Source organism: Micropterus salmoides, unplaced genomic scaffold (assembly GCF_014851395.1).
Source record: "Micropterus salmoides isolate LMB-PRFRI ecotype aquatic unplaced genomic scaffold, ASM1485139v1 Ms_hic_scaffold_21, whole genome shotgun sequence".
In the NCBI taxonomy this organism is placed as follows: Eukaryota; Metazoa; Chordata; class Actinopteri; order Centrarchiformes; family Centrarchidae; genus Micropterus; species Micropterus salmoides.
The window spans coordinates 25021421-25046286 of NW_024041262.1; the positions used below are offsets into that span (position 1 = coordinate 25021421).

General features: G+C 41.4%; 1 protein-coding gene across 1 annotated transcript in view; it reads left to right on the forward strand.

Moving 5' to 3' along the window:
• Positions 1–24866, forward strand: part of LOC119915530 (wings apart-like protein homolog) — a 33939-nt gene that overhangs the window by 1707 nt on the left and 7366 nt on the right. The window contains exons 3-13 of the mRNA XM_038735087.1: positions 6740–7463; positions 8710–9083; positions 9666–9787; positions 16142–16237; positions 16482–16652; positions 17371–17507; positions 17642–17753; positions 18648–18899; positions 19789–19900; positions 20009–20106; positions 21293–21369. Coding sequence (XP_038591015.1) covers positions 6740–7463; positions 8710–9083; positions 9666–9787; positions 16142–16237; positions 16482–16652; positions 17371–17507; positions 17642–17753; positions 18648–18899; positions 19789–19900; positions 20009–20106; positions 21293–21369 — 2275 coding nt within the window. The remainder of the gene's footprint in view (positions 1–6739; positions 7464–8709; positions 9084–9665; positions 9788–16141; positions 16238–16481; positions 16653–17370; positions 17508–17641; positions 17754–18647; positions 18900–19788; positions 19901–20008; positions 20107–21292; positions 21370–24866) is intronic.

Sequence of the window (24866 nt, forward strand, 5' to 3'; positions counted from 1 at the left end):
TTTGAAAGTGTCCAAATGTAAAAATCTCACCCCCTTCCGTTCAGCTTCACTCGAAAGCTACTTCCCCCAAAACACACTTTCATACCCAGCAAGCGCACAGCCAGGTAGGCTGCCAATTGGTTGATTGGCCCTGCTTATTACAATCCTGCCAAAGAAACAGGATTTTGTGTCAGAGCATTTGATATATTGATCGCTGATGGCATGTAGAGAGTATTTCAACAAATATAACAAAACTGCCTGAAATAAATGGCCCACCCCAGCTCTAATTTAATTGCTAATCTGTAAAATGTCAAAACAGTGATAGATGCCCAAAAGAGGTTACCAGATTTCTTAGCAGTACTAATAATTTAATACGGACAGTAAAAAAAAAAACCTCAAAGATACTCAATTTATATAAAACAGTGGAAGACTAAGCAAAGTCAATAGTCCGTTTTAGAACAGCAACCTATCGATTGCTGCTTTAAGCACATAATAACCAGGATATCCTTTAGGAAACAATAACTTTTTATTTATTTATGGCATTAGAGACCGCAATATGAAATATTCTTGTTCGACTGTGTGGTCGCTGAATGGGCTGAAATTTGATTCTTTGAATGTTCCACACTTTGCTTTTGATGTAATGGCCGAAGTACAAAGTTCCGCTGAATCTGTTGACTAAATGTCGACTCTGAATGGCTTCTGTCAGTTGTAAAAAAGTTTAGCCTCTCCTAACTTTTTTTTCCCAGTCAAAATGGAAACACATCTAGCCAGTCTGAGTCCTGATTTTCCTTAAAAAGGGGTTGGAAACTAGCTTTGTTGGACAGATACCGTGGCTGTTTTTTCTGGCACCCTGAGGCTCATGTTAACCACACAAAGCACAAAGCAAAAATCCTGTTAAACTTGCGATGAAATGAGTTGGCTCACAGATGCTAAACTATATTCTGGTCCTTCAGATGACAAACTCCGTGACCTCTATAAAACTAAATCCTCCGGTGTGACTTTGCATTGGTGCCCTTTTGAGGCCCTTCGAAGCTAAAGGCCTCAAAACATCTACAGTTTTCACTGAGTGATATTACAGCAGTGGGCAGTCGTCGCAGCACACTCCACAAGTCTGAAGGACTAATGTCCCGTGTTTTGCTTTGTGTACAATTATTTAAGCCTCAAGAAAAACCAAGAGATGCTTGTGGTTTCCAGGACTGTTGTTTTTTTCTTTTTTTTTTTCTCTGGCCTGAAGATCATCGCAGAAATCAGTTTTATTGTTCCTCCTCTCACAGCCGTCCGCTGTCAGTGTCGTCGCGTTCAGCTTGACTTGCCATCAGATTTCCGTGACCGCTGCTGGCCACCTGCCAGAGACGCGATCACTCCAACTGACTCTGAACATCAAGCTGTGCCTCAGTGAGCACTTGGGCTCAGAGTGACGTTTCCACTGTGTCAGGACACTGAGCCATATTGAAGAGAAGCCAGAGCGACACCGAAGTTCAGCTGCCACCAACAGCAGTGTTATCTGCTTACTCTGGCTGGCGATGTTGACTCAGTAAATATGACCTAATCCCTGACCAAATAACTCTAAAATACACCAATATTGTAGAGCTGGCTTCTTTCACATTGGTGTTTGTATTTAAGATTACTGAGTCACTTACCTGTAAATATCAGGAAATAACACATTTAAGCTATTGATGCCGTCCATATTATAATTATATATAACATATTTTAAAGGTGTGACAGCAGCAATTTCATTTAACCTTTATTTAATCAGCCTGGCTAAAGATATACAATATCCCCCTCTGTCAGTCTTTCATCAATCCACAAAATGTACATAGATAACTAAGAGCAATATTTTTATTGAGCAGTGAGTAGGGTCGCTACTGAAACAGCCCAGTATCGAGTAGAATCAAAACGTCTCCAGTCAAACCAGTACTTCATTCGATACTTTAGTTTTGCTTGCAACCACACACGCAAGCAACACACCGAAAGAAAGAGAAGAGCGCACCTTTTTTTTTTTTTCCTGATGTGCCTGCACCATAAACTGTATTTTTATATATATATATATATAAAAAAAAGCATTTTAATAGCCGCTCACCTTCGGCTGCGTCTGACATGTTCGTCACTGATGCAGTTTATCACCGCAAGCTCGGCTTTCCGTTGGTTTCATCTTCTGGTATCATTTAACACATCTCTGTACATTTTTTTAAATTTGCTGTTCACATCACTTGTTTCCCACGTATTTGGTCACTAAACTATTTCACTCCTCCTCTCTCATTCAAATATAATAAAAATTGCTGCTGTAGTCTTGCCCGTGTAATACTACCCAGGAGGATGACCAATCAGGATGAGGAGGATCTGATGCAATTTACCAATACTTTTTATGTAACAGTTATTTGCACCAATAAAATAAAACGGATCACCTTGCTTGTCCATAACAACAATAAAAATAATAATAGGCTACCAATAAACTACTACGGCTTTAACAGGTGGCGTTTAATGCAAGGTATCGAATGAAGTACTCTATTGGTATTTTTTTATCACTTTAAGGGTACTGGTATTGGAAAATATTAAACGATACCCAACCCTAACAGTGAGTTTATTTTTCAGACTTTGCATATAAATCATCGTACATTGAATCCTTGCAGCCTGTGGGCCAATGTGAGTTTTGTTTAGATGCGTCTGAATCTGTGTTGACATTGCCCATGAAGATTTAATCATATTGATTTTGTTCACCGTGTTCTGCATTAATGAATAATGGTTTGCCCCTCGTAATCCAGCTTTAAAAAAACACCTCCTTGTCCTCCCTTTTAAAGCACTGTAACTAACATGACACAGTATTGTGAGTGAGAGAGAAATGCAAAATAAACAGAAGCCAGCAGAGACAGGGAGCCATGTGAGCAGAGCCACACTGGGTGAGAACAGTTGCTTTTTCACAGTCTCAGTGAGATTTCTTAGGTGCTGCTCATACTGCTGCTCGTTTAGAAATGCTTTGAACGTCACTGTTGTTCTCCTGATAGATATGAAGAGGGCTGTCCAATTTCTGTCTGACTTTCCAGTAACAGCACTTACAGACTGACCCACATAGGTAACAGACCATTTAATCTGTCATTAAATGGTCTCCTCCTGTATTAAAACCTGCAGTGTGGAACGTTTCTCACCCGTCTCGGCAGTGAGTAACACTGTTGACATGAACTTACGATGTATGAGGAGGGGGGTGAACCCAAAACAAAGCCAACTCCAAATATTCTATACATACAAACCTGTTCAAGAGCAGGATCACCACATCGAGTTTGCCCTCGGTCCCTTCCCTTCTCTCAGGAAAAGCTGCACCAATGGTTTGTCCTCTCCGTCCATCGCTTTCTTTCTTCCAACTGTAATTCTTCCTCTGAACGCAGAGTTTCTTTTTTATCTGGCGCATAAGAAACTTTTCTTGGACACTTCTTAGGTTTTTCCGCCACAGGCTCTCCCTTCCCTCCTAGCTGCTGCAGCTAACACCCCCGGCTGCTGTAGTTTTTGATGGAGATAAATTCAGCTGTAAAACAAATACAAATTGCTTTACAACTTAGGCCTTGTTTAGGCTAAATATAAAGGTTGCTGAAAAACTGTTTCTATTTAACAGGTTTAACTGTTTGAAACACTACACCCAGTCATTTTGTGACTGTTGCATGATCAGTATTTAGTTGAAGCATGTGGCAGCGTTAAGACTTTGGGCTCAGGTCATTTATCAAAACAACAATCAATCAATCAAATTAAAATAAGTAGGCCGAGTAGCTGATCATGAAAAACACCGTTGCATAAGCACACTGTGGTTATCGGGTCAGACTACAGTGGTTAGCAGAGCTTGAACATGTTGATGCTCTGATGAGGGAGTTACTGATTTCTCAACCTGATTACTGTACCAATGGTTGGTGCTTGGTAGGTGTTTACCCCTATACTCTCACACTCCTGACACACGCTGACATCATACTGTTTGCAAAGCCAGGCACCCAAAATGCCATCTTTACAGGTACTTAAGGTGAAACCCTAACCCATCCAGGCTCTTATCTATCTGACCATTTAAAGTGAAGGGTGAATTAAGTTTATTGAATTATTTGAATATGATACTGTTGGATTGGATTTTCTAAAAGCTTTAAATCGCTATTTAATGATGATTGTGTCGCTTGGATGAATCTTTTCTAGTTGTCATGAGCAGTGCAGCTAATTTTCCAGCAGACATGCCTTGATGTTAACTGGATATGTGCTATGTGAACAATCTGAAGAAGAACTGAAAGTCTAACCTCTAAATCACCGGCACATTTTGCAATAGTGCCAACGTAGCACATTATTTTAAAAAACGGCTTATTGGTTTCTCAAAATACAGAGTTTCTGTATTTCTCTATGTGCAAATACAACCGGGATAATGGGGAAACTCCAAAAGCCTCTTTCACCTAGAGGTTCATAGTTGGGCTTCGCCATCCTTGCAAAATTTCTAACAGCTAATTTTGTAAAAGCTCAGGTGCGCACAAAGCACTTAAAGGTCTCATACCTTCTCAGCAAATCAAGTCAAATCCTCTTTTCTTTTAAAGACCAGGACTGTTGCTGATACTTTGGGAATGCCCTCACTCATTCTCTAAATGTTTTATCAGTTGTGAGTTTTTTATTTTTCGCTCGTCAGAGTGAAGTAACAAAATGGGTCTCCTTCTTGCGACGCTTTTTCTCCTAAACCACAGCCTTCCAAAGAACCACAGCTCTTTTTTTCTTTTTCTTTTTTTTTTTTATAGAGCAGATACAGATATTCTTTGATGTTACACTGTGAAGCAATTTCCTGTGTTTGCTCAGAGTACCGAGTCCGGCATTGTCACCCGTTTATTATCGGGGAAGGCAGAAATGGCCACAGGCTGCTAATAACCAGAGCGTGCATGTTCTCATAGCAAGTGGGTCTAGACCCTTTTGATTTTCTTGAAGAAATAAAACCAATTGGCAAAATGAATATTTGACGTGAAGCTCTGTCGCAGTTCCAGCTGCTTGGTGGTGTGGGGGTGGGGGTGGGTGGGTGGGGGTGTGTGTGTGTGTGTGTGGGTGGGGGGTGTGTGTGTGTGTGTGAGAGACCTGTTTTCAGTGTGTAGAGGTACTTTTTGAAATGGTGCAATCATTATGAACACCATTCTTCTACAGAGAAACATGTGAGGTTAGTCAGAAGCTCAAGTGTGGGCACGGCGTTGTTTCATTGTTGTACCAGATGGTATTCTGTAAGTTGCAACTCACAACTGTTTTAGTATAAATACATTTAGATTGTTTAAAAAGTGTGAAAAGATTGGAAAACTTTGTAGGTTAGAAAATTATAGACAGATGTTTGCCTCCCTGGAGGTAAAGCGCTTTGAATTGTCGTTGTGCTATAAAAGTTAAGATGCCTTCCTTAAAGTCTCTGCAAACACACTGTGAAAAAATTAAATAAGTTTGCAACAAATTTTCCAGCACCCATGATAATTGTGCACATTAACCTAATGCCTTTTTCCCCCCTCTAACTTTTTAATTACTAAATTGTCCTTCTGTTTGTTCTGATCAGTTACTATGCCAGTAAGTTCAGAGAACACGGTACTGGAGCGCCACTGATTGTTGACATTAGCGCTGAAACAGTTTGATTAATTGGTTAGTCAGTCAACATTCTCTGGTTTTTATATCTTTGTTAACTAATCAACTTTGGGTTGATATACAGATGAATTGATAATTAAAATAAATTGCTTGTCTTGTGGATTTAAAATACCTGTAAATATAATCTGGATATAGTCTGGTAATGGCTGAGTCTGTAAACCTGTGTATGTAAATCCCTTTTAAAATCCTTAAAATTCCCTTTTTAGAGTTCGTATTGTTGTCGTTTCAGAGGCCAGTTATTAGGCCGTTTTTTCTAAATTACTGAACTGTGATGTGATGCTCTAATATGTGAACCGTTTATTGCATAATAATTCATAGGGCTGTACTGAATATTTCGAAGTTTCATTGATTGATTTTTTTGTAAATGTTAAAGTGGCGCCTCCAGCAAGAGATGCCCCAGCTACAGATGCCATCAAGGATAAAAACACAATAAAGCCAGACGGCTTATTTCCATTGTGGTCCATTTTAGGAAGGCAAATGGGTAGGCATCATGTAAGTTATTAGCAGTTTCCAAGAGTCATAATGTCGACATTCGAATGCTGCACAGCATTTACAGTTAGTAGAATTAGATTCCAGTGGTGGCTGCGTAGGAACATTTCAAATAACCGTAGAGCCTTGTTCAGTCCAAAAGTCAAAATGTACAGAAAAAAATAGAGATGTAATCATTTCACACAATTTTATTATCCAAACATTACAGGGGGCCCGCTCCTGTATTAACGGGGCGTCGAAAAGCAATCTAACAGCACCATAAGTTATATTTATATAACCACAAACAAAAAAAAAAAGATTTTGCTCTAGTAGTAGTAGTGACATTGTTATCTAGGCTACAGGGCCCAACTTTTGCACTACGAGTGAGTGTCACAGCGAATATCTGCAACAGGCTGTTCAGCTTTTGGGAGATGCCTGCTGCCTACGTGTATTCATGTTTGACAAAACTGAAGAGTTAAATTAATTAAAGTTGATTTTAATTAGGAAAGACTTAAAGAATAACTTTGTTCTAATTGAGTATGTTGTCTCATGGGAGACATTTGGTACCGACCTGCTAATGAACTAGAACTGAGGTTTTAAAAGTTTTACTTAAACCTTGATGCCAGTTTGGATATTTGAAAGTACTGATTCTGAATCTGGTTTGCTTTTTCCACAGCCAAGCCCCAGCAGAGTTCCTTGTTGGCAGAGAACCGGCACAGTTACTCGTGGTATCAAAACGCCTCTGAGAGCGATAAGCAGCCTCTGGCGCAGACCACCACCCTGAAGTCCACTTACGACTCTTGGGATACCATCATGGGTCTTCGTCCGCCCTCGCCCAGCCAAGAACCCCGCAACCCCGCCCCCACACTGTCTTGGGCTACAGTGGGCGTCACTGTGGACAGCTATGACCTAGGGCGAGTCCGGCATGAGAAGCCCCCCTCTCCTCCACAGCTCCAAAGCCCCAGCGACAGCGAGGACCTCGGGGGTGACTCGGACTTCCTTGTCGAGACGTCCGGCTACTCCCAGACATCCTCCTCCTCGTCGCTTATAAGAAACTCTAACTGTCGGACTTACAGGAGGCCTAACAAACAGGGCTCTGGCAAATCCTCGGACTCCAGCGGCTCTGCCAACGCTGTTTTTGGCGCAGATCTTCCCAAATCTACATCTGACGGCAGTAATAAGACAAGTGGTGGGAGGGGGCGGGGCAGGACGAGGGACTACACGGTGCTGCACCCCTCTTCCGTGTCGATGTGTAACGTCACCATCCAGGACCGAGGAGTGGAGGAGTTTAGTACTGATGCAGCTCCTTCTAGTGGCAGCAGTAGTGCTGGGTCTGGCAGTACGACTGAGCTGGGAGATGCGGGGTGGCAGCGGAAGAAGACGGAGCAACCGATCACAAGGTAGATCAACACAAGGTGGCCTGAAAGGCTTTGGGGAATTAATTTTTTCGTTTTAATATTGTCAAATAACAAATAAAAGTATCCGAACTTCTGGATGTGAGACACGTCCATCGGAGGGCAACATCAATCAAACAAAAGTCCTGCTATGCGACCTCATCAGCTTTATCAATAGCCTATAGCTGATGAAGGTTGAGGTTCAAATAAACGCCACTTTTGTTGTCATAAGACCTGTACATAAACTATTCTGAATCTGTACTGACGATTATGATTGAAAGCTCCAGTACAGCTACTAACCGTTAATGGTTCAGATAACATAAATTTTAGTTTTTTGTTGAGTGAAAGTGATTCACACACGACTCCACAAATCTGTGACCGGACCTTTAATCGGTCTTTTAGGCCTTTTTATAATAATTTAAATTTGAACTGTGGTTTTTTCTTTTTGTATAGTAGGTTCATAAAGGCACAGAACTTCTCCCACTTCTACTGGAGTTTCCAAAAACATTAAATAAATGATGCACAAAACATCCAGAATATTTCTCCTTTACCAAACATCATTACATCTTTCTCTGAGCAAAGGAATCCGATTGATCACACCCGGCTTTTTCAAGTAGGCAAAGGACGTTTAAGGTTCCTTGCTGTCTGATTTCAGAACTTCTCTCCAAATAAATTCTTAGTGGTTTCACTGAGAAACTTGATCTAAAGGGAAAAATTAATAAAGCAAATGGCTTGAACAGGTTTTGTATAAAGGTCCCAGACAGGCACAGTTTATCATTCACACATCATTTTACATCTTTTACACATTTTCATCTCTCAGGTGAAAGCAGTGTTTCCTTTTGGCTCATTTTAGCTTTCAAATCTCCATGAATGTTCGCTTGAGGACAATACATGCACAGCAATTTCATTTGGGGGAAACTGCCAAAGTCGCACATCAAAGTAAGAATATCTCTCTGGATTTTTTGAAACTTGGCTTTTCTTACCTGGGTTGACATGAACAGTTTCCTCAACGCGGAGGAATGTTGTGAATGTGTTAATTAAAATTTGGCAGGTCAAACAGATTGTACCGAAGCCTGAAGTTGGAAACTTGGAAATGTACTTTACAAGTGTAAAGGCTCACAGCAGGATGCCACCACAGTGCATCATTTATAAAAATGTATTCTAAGTTTTGAAATTCATAAATCAGGTTCACTGCCATGACTGCAGGATATAAAACCATGTTTTTCCTAATGTGTGCTTGTCCTCGCCTCAGGGTGAGCCAGACCAAGTCAAAGAAGGACAGTAAGCTGGAACTGTTCGGTTTCGACGATGCAGACGCCCATCAAGAGGACGGCGGAGACAACACCGACGGCCAATCCAATTACAAGATCAAATATTTCGGCTTCGATGACATGAGCGACAGCGCAGAAGAAGACGACGATGACGACGACGACGGCGGCTCTAAAGAGAGGAGGGCCAAGAAGACTGCCGTCAACAAGGCAACCCCGCTGGTTACCGTGGAAGACACGCCGACCGCCGAACCGCCGGATCCCTTCGAGAGGCTGGAGAGTCCGATGAGCCAAACAAGACCGACCGCCAAGGAGAACAAGAAAAACTCTCAGAGGCAGGAAAGCAGGATACGAGCAGGTTAAAACAAACCCACTCCCTTACAATGGAAAATCTTTGTGCTTTGCTGGATAATGTAACTTTTGAACAGGTTTTGTTTGTGTAACAGGGCTACTAGTCTAACTATGCTGCACTTCTAGAGAACGCTGAAGGTCATTAGGTGCTTTAATGTTGACAGAAACACAGCGCACCCACACCATCAATAACATGCTGTACTTTGTTTTTACCAGCATACACCATGAACCCGTCCTCCCACACACACAGGGCATAATGCTGTACAAACATTACAAACCATGTCTCATCCTTTGTCTTATCTGAGCTCAACCTCAGCAGCCAGTCAGCCGGTAAAAGATTGTCTGTCAGCTGAACAAAGTCAAAATATATCTGGACTGAATGTCTGTTACTTATTATCATTATTTCCATTTCAAAATAACAATGATATTATCTACATTAAGGATCTAATCACCAGCTAATCTTTAGTTTTTAGTTGCCCTAATTGTGCACACATAGAACTGTTCTTCTAATTTTGTTTAGAGAAATGGGACCAGTAATCTTGACTGACTGTGAAGTTTTAGTGATGGCGACTGTATGTTTTGTCTGCAGACGTCCTGGACTTCTCAGAGGAGGGCCTCAGAGTAGTGGCCAGGGCTCCCAGGCCGCCTCAGGGCAAACTGGCCGAGAAGAACCCAGATTCCTTCCGGAGGATCTTCAGCGCACACAAGAAGGTCAGACACTAACATGTTTCCCCACATCACTGCCGTCACATGAAGGTTCACACTGCATGCATGACTGGTATTTCACGCCGCACCCTCTGAGCCTGGGATTGTTTTTAACACTGCTATGAAATACCACTTGTTAGATTATCCTTACTCAGCTGAATATTGTCAAATGTTATCATTAAAATGAAGGATAAGACTCAATGTGTTTAATATTTTTCTTATTATTGATGAATCCCATGAAAAGTTGCTCAAAAATACTCACCAAAGCACCTAATAAATCCACAACTGAAAGTGCGCCTAGACAAAGGTACTGTTTCCTCCAGTTTAAGAAACATGCAGTAAAATCCTCTGGGTTTAGTTTATTTAGTGGATGGAAATGAACAAAGTGCTACAGCTAAACTGGATTTAAGAAGTGGGTCTTGGGATTCGCATCTAACTGAAGCATCATGAGTCTCAGAATCAGCTGCATTTCACTTGTGACTTTTATACAGTTCAAACAAACAGGAAATGGTATAGAAGCACATCTAGGTCACAATACTGTGTATGTGAAATATTTCAACGGTGTTAAACCCTCCCTCGTTACATTTCAGGAAGAGATTTGCATGTACCTGTGGGGACCAGTCCACCTACGCCCAGTGTGACTCAGCACTGAGTGTGTTTGTGTGTGTGTGTGGGCAGAGCAGTCGGCTCTGGTTTTTCATGGCAGAGACTGAGTCGTCTTTGAACATCTCTGAACTGCTTCTCTTTTATTTGCCAGCGTGCTAATGGTCCGTCACTCCCGGCTCTCAGACTGGGCTGACTGGATATCAGACTGTTGATTTCATAGGAGCCTTTTTATTGTAGGGGCCTGACCAATGTCATCAATCCAGACCAGAATCCAATCCAGAAATGCAAGTCCTACGTCACTCATATTTACCATTTATGAATTGCCTGCGTTTCCTTCTTGAGGCTGCATTTCAGTTCTTGCATGAATCTCGCTGCAATTAAAGCTTTACATCAGGTGAAAAACTTGTATTGAACTGATAATGTGATTTGACTCTTGCTATGCTTGGGGAGGGTTGTTAATTAGATCTCAGTGCAGTTTTTTTGTAGTTTCCTCTGCGAGGCTTCCCTTCATCACAGCTGCTTGTTAAATGTGTTCTTTTTAGTTTGCAGCATTTATTAACTTTGTTAGGGAAACGTTATGCATGATTGTTGTAATTAGCAAGATTCATTTCTTAATTTAAATTAGTTTCATCGATGGAAAACAAGATTAGCTAGTAATTTAGACACGAGTCACTGCCTTTGGCGTCTGTATTACATATGCATATTATATTTTTCTTACTCTTTGGTTTAGAGGGTTTTCATAACATCAAGTAACCACCAAATGTAGGGCTTGTATCAGCCAAAAATATTATCAAACTTACAATATGAATCTCTAACCTATAATTAGTGTGTTGGTATATTTTGAATTCTTTCAAACAGGCTGTCATTTGTAGCACACATCTTTAATTCACCAAAAGTAAGTAAACCCCCCGAGTCACCATCTGTCAACAGGTGCATGTGTCCTTTGTGTGGGTTCGTTCCTAACGGAGGAAGTCGAGTCATCATTTTTGCATAAAGAGATTCAAGCTGAGTTGCAGGTGCAGATGAAGAAGACCTGGTGCAGAAAAAAAGATGCCGTGTCAGTCGTGTGGGTACGCTCGATAAACACGATACAGGACAAAATAATGCTCAGTGTAGAAACTGTTGGAGAATCGTTCAGGCTTCAAGAGGAAATGTAATAATAAGAATCAGTGTTTCCTCTAGGATGGAGTTGTAGCAGTCGAGGTGAAGTGAAATACACACTAATACATGTCTCTGAAATTCAGCTTCTCGCAGCAGTGCTGTTGTGTGCGTGTGCATGGGCACAGCAGCACTGCTGCTGCATCATTTGAGCCTTTATTACCATATCTGTGAACAAGTAGTTGGAAAGCTAGAGCTGCTAAAAAATAAACAACCCCCAAAAAGCTCAACGACTAAACTTGATAAAGAAGTCCACTGGGGAGGAAAAGTAATTTAGTTAGTTTTTTTATTTTACATTCATGGCACAGCACCCAAGCTGTTTTGGGTCACGCATCCTAAGCCTTATAACGGCAGGGAGAATGTTAATATGACCTCAGAATCATTATAGATAAGATTATTCATGTTTACTTTTTGTGTCTTAATTTATTCCCTTCTGTACAATTAGCAAGCATTTCATTTGTACATTAAATCCAAAAGAAACATCTCCTCATTAGCTTAAAAGGACTAGTTTGCTTTACTAACCTCTGCTCCCCCATAGTCACCACCATCCTTTAATTTCCTAAAAACCAGTTGTCAGACTCTGAAATATAATTAAACTCAGGATGTACAGTTTGTGCACAACACCAGTGACATGCAGCTTCTAGTTACTTCCTATAATTGTAGATAATAAGTTGTGTAGCAACCAAAAAAAATAGTGTGAGCTTAGTAAATTACATGTGTCCATTTCCTTTTAATGGACACATGTAATATGTTTTATACTTTCTGCGAATCCACTTAATCTTATTTCCATCCTGTACAGACGCCTTATTTTGAAAACTGGATGTTGTCACATGTTTCCTCCTCGCGCTAAATCCATCCGATCCGACCCAGTTTGATAAATAATGTTGTATGTGGTTCTTGTACGGCGTAACATGAAGACTTCACAGCCTCTCTTCATACTAAAGAGACAAACTGACAGGATAAAGTCTCTAACCTGCCTGTCAGCTCGCTCTGGACCGCTTCATTTACCGGAAAGGCTTCACTCCAAATTTTGTTGCGGCTAGCTTAATCGCCTTCTCACAGACGAGTGCGCGCTCCTTTCATCAGCGGAAAGTCAGTATATCCAACCTAGAAGTCACACGGAAAGGTGTTTTAAAAATGCACTAACTACTAAACCAGAACAACAGTATAGATAAGATTTAGTCTTATTTAGCACTACTGTATGTGAACTGTGTTTCATGCTGTCTGGTTGCGTCGTCAGAAGCTTCAGCAGAGGCAGAGAGAACTTTTGTTGAGAAGTTCTTTCTCAGCTCCTGCAGGGAACTTCTGAAGTGCGGCATGTAAAGTTAATTTCCTCTGCGTCTGCTCATTGCAGCCCAGCTGTAAGAGTATTAGCAGACACATCGCCCATGGGAGCGTAATAATGTACTTAATGTACTCCCTCATTCTCTCTTGTTCTCCAGTTTCATGCTCTGACTCTCACAATAACTTTCCTCCCGCCTGGTTGATAATCTGCTCTCCTCTCTGTCTCCATCACATCCTCTTGACCACTTCGTCTATATATTTTCCCTCCTCCGTCCGTGTTCTAATATTCTACTTCCTTTCTCTCTCTCTTTCTACACTGTACGTTCTGGCTCTCTCACTCCATCTTCCGTTAACATAATTGAGAGTGAGAGCCGAGTAGAGCTCATTAGAAAAGCCCTTGGAAGTGACCGGCTTACGGAGAAGTTGTCAAACCTCTGTCTCAATTACACTAAACGGTGTGTTGGCGGCATCAGCATAGCCGTAGTGCTGGTAGGTTATTACGCCAAGGACGCTGGGAGATATTAGATGTTTCCATAATGACAGCTCGTAGACTGACTCATCCACATTTAGGAGATGGTGTCGGGTTTATTTGGGGAATGTCTTTTTATGGGACCAGCAGTTATTACAGCCATAACAGTGTGACCCTCTCTGGTGCTGCAGTGAGGCTCTTTTCACTGATGTACCTAGTGTTTTTTTTTTTTTTTTTTTTTTAGAACGTTCTGTTCATTGTTCATCTGTCCATCATATTTGTAAATCTAACTCGGGCATCTTTTAACTTTTCAATTCACTGCCAGCTTTTGGAATTTGAACGTTTTCAGTGCGCTGCGTGTTGCTCTGTGTTTTTGGATGTTAAGGAGGTTTGATATAACCCGTGTTATCTCTGACAACAAGTGGTGCATGTGAACCACGGATTGATTACAAAGTTTAGCCATCACAGTATGCCGCTGTTACTTTTTAAATGAATAAATACCTAAAGACAGGCGCATGCTCTGTTGAACAGTGATTGGTTTAGTGGCGGAGGACTGATTTTATTTTATTTTTTAAACCCGTTGCTTTCGCCTCCACTGAGTGAAACCCTGCAGGCTGAGGCGTCGGGCATTTTCAGTGGTGTAACTTGGACACAAAAAAAAAGAGGATATGATTGTGATCTTTATTCCCGCTTCAGTAATATCTGCTGCCTTCCCTCCGACACAGCTACATCAGAGCCAAAGTGGTGCATTTTCAAATTAATTTAACCCCAACTCTTTCGCCGATCTGACAATGATCTGCTCAAAACCACAGATCGATCCAGACCGTGTGTTTTGTGATCCATTTCAGCACAACCAGGGGAAATTTGCACCTGTCTGGATCCCACCAGACGGGCAATTTTACAGTTGTGTTGACTTACCCAATAATGACCGAACAAATATTGGCCTATTCAAGATCTCATGTTAATGATTACACAAAATCCAGTCTGTATCACTTTTATGGGCCGATATGTTTTCCTCTCTTTTTTGCACAATGCCCACCAAACTCCACAACCACCAAAATGCTTAGCAAGATGTCTGTGAATGTTCTCAGTCGTCCAGGTCATGGTTTTCCAAGGGAGGTTAAAATCAACTGGACTTGGGTAAAGATACTCAAAGTCCAGTTGCCGTTGCACCCCCAGTTTGTAATGCAGGCTTTCTGTTATAAAGACCATTGTAGCATCTTCAGAGAGTTTAGAAAACTCGACCATAGCCGCCGAAGACATTACTGAATTATAGATTAAACTCATTTCACTACCCATGCCCAAGCGTGTCGTCGACACACAGAGAAGGCAGTTGTGTTGTGTATGTCTTTTATTTATTTATTTTTTGGCCATAGCAGGAACACGGCTGCGCTCGCCCATCTTCCTCCTTCACTCTCATCCCTCCCATGCTGCTTAGCGGCAGGTGGGCGGGGCGGGTGGGGTAGGTGTCCGTCTGTGTCATTCAGATTACTATAGGAGGCTTTAATTCGGTGTGTTGGTGTTCCAGCAAAGCAAAGCTCATTTCCAAACTCCTCTTTTGTCTCTGCATATTAACCCTGTGGTGCAAAATCCCCCCTCACCTCCCTCAGTGCTCTGCTCCACAGCCAATTCTCTCTCTTCTCTCTGTCCTGCCCTTCCCTCTTTTGTTTTTCATTATGAATGCCCCGGCAACCACCAACCACAGGTTTGGCAAAAATATATAAAGAGGGCCGGAGACGAGCCAAGGATGGCAGGATGAGGGTAGAAGGTGGCGTGGGGGTGTGTGCGTGTGCATCCTGCTGTTTGATCAGTGCTGGCCGACTCTCACCAGTTGAATCCACATCCAGTTATCCTGTTTTCACTTTCCACCCCTCTCTCTTTCTCCTTCACTCCTGTGTTTCATCTCCTTTTTTTCCTCTGCAATTCTGTTTTTATCTGCAACGCCGTCTGTTGTTTTTTGTTTTTTCTTTGTTCCCTTTGTTCCCCATTCTAGCCAAGTTCATCAAGAGTTAGTTTTTAGTTTTGAACCTTTATGTGGGGACCACACAAGAGAGTGCAATCAAACAGCTTCAACATCTCAAATGTAAATAATTTCCTTAGTCTTCTATTCAATGTTATAGTTGATTAACTAAATATCATTTGATTTTTTTAGTTTGAAAGAGTCTGAAAATGTAATAATCTTACCATTATGTAACATTATATATTCAAGTTTTATTTAACTTTGCGGGAGATCATTTCATAATTGATCTAAATTCTATATTGATTGTACATTGAAGACTTCTCATTCACTGGGGAACAAGTGTATTTGACTTCAGATTAAATAGTAAAAATGTTAAAGATTAAGAAGCTGCAGTGGAATAAAATACACGTCTGAATAAAACTGAATCAAGTATGCTTCACAGTAGTATGTAAAAAGTGATTAGAAGAGAATGGCTCATTAGTGTAACGGCCTAGATGGCAGAGAACTCAAAGCAGAGAGCCAAAATCGACTTTTCATAAACTATTTAATGACCTACCAATGCGTCATCTTGCGACATCTGTGGCGTTGTGCTGTGTGATGGAACTGCACATTTTGGAGTGGCCTTTTATTGTGGCCAGCCTAAGGCACACCCACCTGTGAGGTGGATGGATTATTACAAACACAGATTCTGACAGATTTGTGAACAATATTTGCAAGAAATAAGCCTTTTGTGTACATAGAGAAAGTCTTAGATCTTTGAGTTCAGCTCATGATGAATGGGGGCAAAAACAAAAGTGTTGGGATTATAATTTTGTTCAGGGTATATTTGCGCTTCCAGTGTCGGTGATGATGTATCTGGCTTTTCTGTGTGTTCATGTTACAGTCTCCTACCAAAGCTGTGTACAACGCCAGACACTGGACGTTGGAGAGTGAAGAGGAGCCCCCACCATCTTACTTCTCACGATCACAGACAGCTCCTGTAAGTGTACACGCCCGCACACACGATAAGGCTCAGCCTAAAGTAATTTAATGATGGCTACAAAAGTAAAAATCACCACGTCCTTTTCACAGTCACAGCTTCAAATCCATCATGATAAAAATTATTTGATAATACAGTTTTCAGAACCCTTTTGTTACGGACAAGTTTGGTCGGTTGCACAAAAATAATTTAGGATCCAGGTGTTGTTTCCCCATTTCACATGACATCTCCTCCATCATACCAGGTGCCAGTCTCAGCGGGAGGATCCAGTAAGGAGCCCTCTGATGCTCAGAAGGATGAAGGTGTTTTTAAGGCTCCTCCCCCTCCTCCCAAGGTCACAAAGTGTGTCACCCTCCCTACAGATCTCTACCAGGACACTGTCACCGCACTCAAATGCCGCAAAGAGCACAAGGAGGTACATGGACATTTTTCTTATATCCTAAACCTGAATGAATCCACTATATATAAATGCATATGCAGGAATATATAGTAACTAAAATGTCTTCTTAAAATGTTTTTTTTTTTCTTTTCAACTGCTGCCATTGTCTAAACACTTAGAGGCATGTGGCGCCTGTCTGTCTTTTGATGTCCCAGTCCTGGTGGGCGAGGTCTTAAATTTAGCCTTGCGTGCAGTGTTTAATTGTTCTTTTATTCATTACTGTGTAAACATCCCTAATCTTAAACCTGCCAGCAGGGGGCGACTCCACTGGTTGAAAAAGGAAGTTATTTTACAGAAGTCTGGGACAAAATGAGGCTACTTCTCAGCTGATTTATTCCCTCAGTAAACACTTTCCTGATGAGTTTATGGTCTCAGTCGCTAGTTTTAAGTCTTCTTCAACACAGCATGATGTTCATTTAGTAAGTTATGGTCCCATTTAGAGGAACAGACACCAGGATGCAGGGGAGGCTTTAGGGCGGGGCTACCTTGTGATTGACAAGTCGCTACCACGGTGATCTGACCTGACAAGCGTAGCAATGTATATCCCTCCCCAGCTCCAAACTCGAGGCTTCAAAACGATCTGTCTGTAGTTACATGTCATCCCTTCTCCTCCATTCCCTGTCACACTCTACTAGTTAAAGTCAATATAATAAGAAAACAATTGCTAATTTATCCTCGCCCCCGTGTTTTCCAGCTGTATACGGTCGTCCAGCATGTGAAGCACTTCAATGACGTGGTGGAGTTTGGAGAGAACCAGGAGTTTACTGATGACTTTGAGTATCTGGCTACTGGTCTGAAGAGTGGACAACCTCTCAACACACGCTGCCTTAGGTAAGAACCCGCTGGCGCGCCCCATGGAGGGAATGAAGCGCACCCTCCCCATGCACTGCTGCTGTGCATAAACATATAAATATCTAGCAATTCTTTGCACCATATGCTGATGCCATTTGTGTCTGTGTCTCCAGTGTGATCAGCCTGGCTACACGCTGTGCCATGCCCAGCTTCAGGATGCACCTCCGGGCCAGAGGGAAGGTGGCTCAGGTCTTTAAAACACTCAATGACGCTCCGCAACACCCGGTAAGGATCAGTACAGATGAACCAGTTCACTCAACAAACCTCGACTGTTCATTTAGCTAGTCCTACTTTACTGAACGCTGTCCCATTTTTAAAGCTGCTGAACCTGCTAGGTCTGTTGTTGCGTCGTGTCGTTAAAATAGACCGAATATAATGAAAATAATTGCCGAATGTGCTTTTTACTCAGTGTTTCCCACAGGATTTGGAGAGACTAGCTTAATCGCCTTCTCAGAAACGAGTGACAGAAACACTCAGACCGGTCAGACCGTTTGTTGCCTTTTCTAAGAAGTCAGCCACAGATGGTGTGGATGTGCTGGGAGACAATTCAGCAGAACAGTGCCTGCAAACGGCGATCTTTGCATCTTTCTCAGACACTTTAAAATGCTTCCACACTGGCAACATGTCAACGTGATTGCTCGGTGAAATGTATTCAGTCTTTTGACTGACACCGAAAGTGCTTTATTTGCTATTTTCAGCCAATTAATTTCGGTGGGCGAACATTCGATGCATCCCGACCGGTGATGACAGGAGTTAGAAGGAATTTATAGTGCGTCTGTGTTTTATGGTACAGCATGGGGGTCATGATGGTTGTTTGTTTTCTCCTTTTGAATTCAGAAAAACAATTTAAACAGAGACTGAGACTGAAAAGCCATCTGTTCTGATGGCTGAACAACGTGAAAATACAGAGATGGAAAATTGTAACTGTAATTGCTGTAATTTAAATCAGCTTGAGTGGATGTCTGCCATGAGACACAGTGTTAGAAATTCTATCCTTGAAGGTTACAAAGCAGGAGAAATTCAGCATTATCTGCATAATAACATAGCCACAAGACATTTCTGGAATATACACAGTGAAATCTCTGAGAACTGAATTTGGTTTGACTCTCCTTTCTACAGAATCTGGCTATGTGCACGGCATCTCTGATGTACATCCTCAGTAGAGACCGGTTGAACATGGATCTGGACCGATCATGTCTGGACCTGATGATCCGGCTGCTGGAGTTGGACCAGGACCAGGACCATGGGGGAGGAGCTGGGACCGACTCCAGCACTCAGTTCAGTGCCAGGGAAATTGCCAAGATGAAGGAGAAGATCAGGAAGCTCTGCGACACCGTACACAACAAGCACCTGGACCTACAGAACATAACGGTACTGAAGAAGGATCCTACTTTACTTAAAACGGCTGGTTTCCATCACGCTGCATCATTTTAATTCCATGTGCTCAGTGTTTTCTGCAGAACTGTCGAGGTGGAAAAACCTTGAAAAGGCATTTAGACCGTTGCACCTCTCCTCTGAACCCTCTGAGTAATGATCTTCTTTCAGCAGCTCTTCAGTCAGGGTGACTCACACATACCCACATGTGTCAAGATATTCCTAGCAGCTCGGCGCTGAATGTATTTTGTGATCTAAAACATCTACAGTAAATAGTAGGGCTGGAACGGTTCTGAGACTGAAGATTCAAGAGGCAGAACTGTGACACACCCGCTCCCTGGACTGTTGAGCTCTCATTAAGACATGAATGAGGTGCAACTGTGGCGGCAGCGGCGGCCTGTGGGGGGGGGGGCTCGGTCGCTGTGTAGATCGTATTTGTATTAAAAGTAGGTTATTGTAGGTCATTATTTTAGTGTTTATTTACTACTTGAAGCTGCTCCTCTTCTCTTTCCCCCCACACACACCTAGCCTGCACCTCTGGTCTCTCACGGCAAACACGTTTCAGATCGAAACCGAAAGTAACGTTAGTGAGTGACATCTGCAGTGGTGCGTTTACTGTCACTCCGTAATGTAAAATTCCTACCGGGTGTATCGTTACACCCCTTGTTAAATATCAGGTTTTGGTGTTGGTCTCTTACAATCAAAGAAGGAAACTGTCTTTATAGAGCTGCTATTGCTATAAAATCCATCTGTGAAAACATCCCAGAATGCACTGCAGCAGTATTATCACAAAATAACTGGAGTTGTAACCTGTTACACTGAGTCTTCAGTGCAGATTTAAGCTGATTGATTTCTTTGTTTTTTTGTCCCTCCTCTCTCCCTGCAGACGGGTCATTTAGCCATGGAGACGTTACTGTCTCTGACTTCAAAGCGAGCGGGAGACTGGTTCAAAGAGGAACTACGGCTACTGGGAGGACTGGACCACATAGTAGATAAAGGTGAAAGATATTATAAAGAATTTGTATTGACTCAAAACAACAGAAAAAGATGATGATGATGAATCTGGTTTCTGATTCTGTGTCCCTCTGTTTGTTTCCCCTCCACAGTGAAGGAGTGTGTTAATAACTTAAACCAGGAAGACGATAAGGAGAAGCTGGTGTCGTCTCTGTGGGGAGCTGAGAGGTGTTTACGGGTGTTAGAGAGTGTAAGTGTAATTGTTTTGTTTTTACATTTGATACTGATTTCTTTTTATTATTTTTTTAATCAATTAATTAAAAACATTTTTTTATTTATTTCTCATTTATTTATGTTTTTATATTTATTTTTTTTATGCGCGCACACACACACTTACCGTTTTATTTATTTATTTTAATTTTTTATATATATAATTTTTTTTTATTTAACACACATGCATACTGTTTTATTTATTTTATTTTTTATATATATATATATTTATTTTATTTTTTTAACACACATACACTTTGATTACTTTACGCTTTAATTGTTTAATGAAATGTATGGGGCTGATTGTTATGTTGTGTATATATGACGCTTTGGCAATGTTGTTATTACATTCATGCCAATAAAGCTAATTTGAATTGAATTGAAAGTGCAACACAGATTGAGGGGAAGTTTGGGAAAACGGATAACTAACAAACAGACCCGGACATGGGAGTAGCATTTAGGTCCAGTACTGTCAGGATCAACTATATCTTTACAAGTCTGTATTACTGAAAGAGGAACAAGAACAAATTGTTTCACTTTTTTTATTTGACAACAAAAACCACTTGTATAAAGTAAAATACTTCGGCAAAACACTGTTCACACTATCGAGGTTTAGTTGAACTCTATCGTTCTACCTTTGCTGGGGGACACGACAACATTTGTTGGTCCTGATACTGTTATAATCTCTTGTGTCCTCTGACCCAGAAGCCAAACATCTTCACACAGAAGGAATTACAGTTATGAGTGTGAAACTGTTGAAGTCCAGTTAGGTACTGATTGCCCTATTTTTTGGTCATTTTTTATATTCAAATGAAGAGGTTCATCTCAGATTTGGGTTTAGCTGGATCGGTCACATGTTTGTGTTCAGGGCAGGTATAAGGTTTTGGGCCACAGATGGATCCACTGCCACAAATGACACAAACCACTCCAGATCTTCTGCATCAACCCGCGTGATACAAAAAAAGTTGTCACCTATTTCCTAAAATGAAATATAAAGGAGTCGGCCGGTTTTCAGCTTAATCGTCTGTAACCGGGGCCGATCGTTGTGTCACACGTCAGTTCTGTACGTGTGTGTCTGAATGGGAATCAGCCAAGATGCCAATCGGTGCATCTCTAGTGTTTATTGTTCAGGGGGAAAGTAGTAATCTTTGTTTGTGTACATACAGGTGACTGTCCACAACCCAGAGAACCAGGGCTACTTGATCGCCTACAAAGACTCATCACTTATCATCTCCTCTGCAAAGTGAGCGCACACACATACACACTCGGTCTTTGACCTCTGACCTCAGAGGTGTCATTAACGTCTATCCGCCCTGCCTGAGTCTGTCTGACTCTGTTGAACATGAACAAGTGTCCAGACGCGCTCTGATAGGATTTAGTGTGATTAATTTTAAATTGACAGATCTGATCAACACGACACCACCGGTAATGTTTTTTTTTTTTTCAAAGGTGAACAAATTGCATCTGATCTTCATTATCATCATCTTGTTATGCATCTTGTCTTTTCACTGGACAAGTTTAGTGTCCCACAATGAGTTTTTTTTATTCTAGGGGACACACACACTGAATACCTTGAATTATTTATTATGAAAATTTGCCAATAAAACAATGCTGAACACTGACAGCAGATTAAAATGTAAAAATATTAACATCCGCCTTCAGAAAGCCAGACTGACTCAGCTGTACGTCTCTACAGTATAGACTGTCTGTATAAATTTGTGTGTGTGCGTCAGCCTGACTCTGTTTGCCTGATGGTTATTATGCATTTCATTATCAGGGTTTTGTTGTTCAATTTCCTGGTCGTGACATCCTGTCAATCATAGCAGCGACCTTACGCCTCTGACCTCGGCCCCCACCACTGGGAGAGCATCAGCAGAGAGAGAGAGGAGTCCACTGTGGAAACTTGACCTTGCACTCACTCTTTTTTTGCGTCTTTGCCCTCGAGTGTTTCAGGCACATATTAGTGTTTTTGTGTATGAATCGTATCTGGTAGTCAGCTTTATTTTTTATTTATTCATTTTGTTTTTAGAAATAGTCGTTAATTCTTGACCTGCTACATACATAAGACATTTCTGTGACTTTCCACAAAGCTGTCTTTTTCCTTATTCTGCTACACAAGACGAGACACGAGATTTGGGTTCACAAGATTGAGACGAGATTTTAACAATAATTTTTAGAAATCTTCCAGGCTGAATTAAATGAAACTTTTTGAGCTTTAAACAGTTATGCAGTTTCCTGCATTCTGGTGGATTTTTTTAATTTTTTTTCCTGCGCCAATTTATGGTGGAAATATTTTTATCTATATAAAGGGAAACAAAATTCAGGCAGCGGGTGACAATTCAAAAATCTACCAATATAACGGAATATAATGCAATATGGCAACTTTTCTGAATCCCTCCCTGCTGAGTCATGGTTTAGTCTTCCCTCCTCCTTGTGTCTTTATTTGGAGAAGTAACCTCTTTAAATGTGACTGTGGCTACTTTTCACCTCCAATAAGAAATTAATTCATTTTAATTAACTTAGAAACTCCTGGACTTTAACAGCTCCTGTGTTTCAGCAGCTTTTCTGCTCATGTTCAAAACTTTCTGCACGTTCAGAATCTGTTCTGTTCTGTTCTCTGACATAGGGCTGGACGATACGGCCAGAAATGTGATTGCGATAAAAAGTTTCATATCTTTCGATAAAGATAATTATCACGCTAAGTATCAAATCGTTTTAAAGGCTGATTTTTGCTCCTGGGTGAAAGTTAAAGAAACCAAACATTCAAAACAATGATGATAAAATCTAATCGAGTAAAATATGGTAAAAGCTTTTTTCTATCCTTTTTCCTCAACAAAATAAACAGCTTAATAAAAAAAAGTTCTAATTTGTGTATGATGCTAGTGAATAAAATCAAACATTTATTGAACTATTGTTATATTGTTATTGAAAAAAATTATATTGCGATAATTATTATTGTTTTATTGTCCAGCCCTACTCTGACAAGTCCAGACAAAAGTCGTAATATTACGAGACGTCATCATTTAATGAGAATTCATAATATTTAAGTCTACCTGCCCAACCCTCTGCTGTGCATTACGTTAATGCTCTGCGGCATTTTCTCCTTCAGTTTGGAAACCAAAACTACTCCCCACGTTAACATCAGCAGCTCTGGTTGGGCCTCAGTTTTTAGATGTCTACCAGCTACGTTACCACTCAGTCACAGCTGCAGGGGCTCACTGCACGACAGTTTTGTTTTACACTGCTTGAGAAAATTGAGTCTTGAGGCTTTTAACCAAAACATTTTTTGTCATTTTAATCTTGTCACAACCCCAGTAATATTAGAACAATTATTAGAATAACTATACACTTAGTACATTCTGTACTAACATAATGTGTATGTTGAAAAAACTAAATATCTCAAATATTAAATCGGCTTAAAGAATCCGGTATCGCTCGAAGGACGTGGTTTGGGCTTATTTACCTTCTCGCTCCTCCTCCTTCACCCTCTGTGTGACCGGACCTTTCGCTCCCTGCAGAACGTCTGCAGTGAGGGGGGGGGGGGGGGGGGGGGGGGGGGGGGTGAAGATGAGGATGAAGGCTAAATGGGTTGACAAAGAGCTGCTGTTTCAGCGGGTGACACAGGCCTCAGTCTGAGCATTCAGCTGTCCGCTGCGGTAACTCGATTAACCCCCAGAACCACAGGGTGAGCGAGAGAGCGAGCGAGCACCGCCACCTAAACTCTGCGCACACACCGACTCCAGGTCTTTCTCCTCTGTCTTTAACTCTTCTTCCCTGCTCTTATCTTTTCTTCCTCCTCATCTGACCTCACTTTTCTCTCTTTGTTACTCTACACGCTTCCCTTATTGTTTCAACCCAAACTCACCCCTCTGTCTCAGAGTGTTTCAGCTGTCTGCAGGACTAATTCAATAATCCACCACACACACAAACAAAAGCCCAATTGCTTAGCGACAATCCTCATCAGCGTCTGAGCGGGATCCAAACTTTTTCCAACTTCAGCTGGCCTTATTTTCATAGTTTTGTCCATTAGTCCTACCGTAGCTGCATAGTAACATGAAGAAAATATTGTTGCTTCATTAACAACCTGTATTTTTCTCATCCGTCCTCCTTTAACTCTCACTTTGTCACATCCTGTCTGACTGTTGCCCTCCGTAGGCCACATTTAATTTAATACCAACGCGACGCCCCTCTTTTCTCTCTCCCTTTTCTTTTTTTCTTCCTTTATTTCCTTCCTCTGACTCCGTCCTGGTGTTCAGACTCTGGTTTCTGCTCTCAGTTCGGTCAGCGCTGTCATTAGATGTAATCAAGTTATTTGCATCAGGCGGCTGACCTGCTTCACCCCTCCTGCTGCTGCAGCCGGCGTGTGTGTGCGTTCCCCTGAATGCTGCTCTGTTTCATGAGGAAAGATGAGAGTCGAGTAGAGATGGATCCAGATGACATCTGCATGAGAATCCAGTTTGTTTGTGTTAGTGAGAAACGAGACACTATAAGATTATTATTACTTTTATTCTGATAAGACAAAGTGTCCACAGGAAAAGCCACGAAGAATCGAACTTCTGCACACTGCCTGGCTTAGTGTTGGTTTATGTATTTACAACGTTTCGGCTCATAAACCTGTAAAGGTGTGTGTATATATGATGAAGAAATATGATGAAGGTCGACCAAAAAAAGGTCTTTGGATCCTCAGTCTTCTTTTCCATGTTGCATCTCTTTGAACACTGGAAACATGTTTGTTCTCTC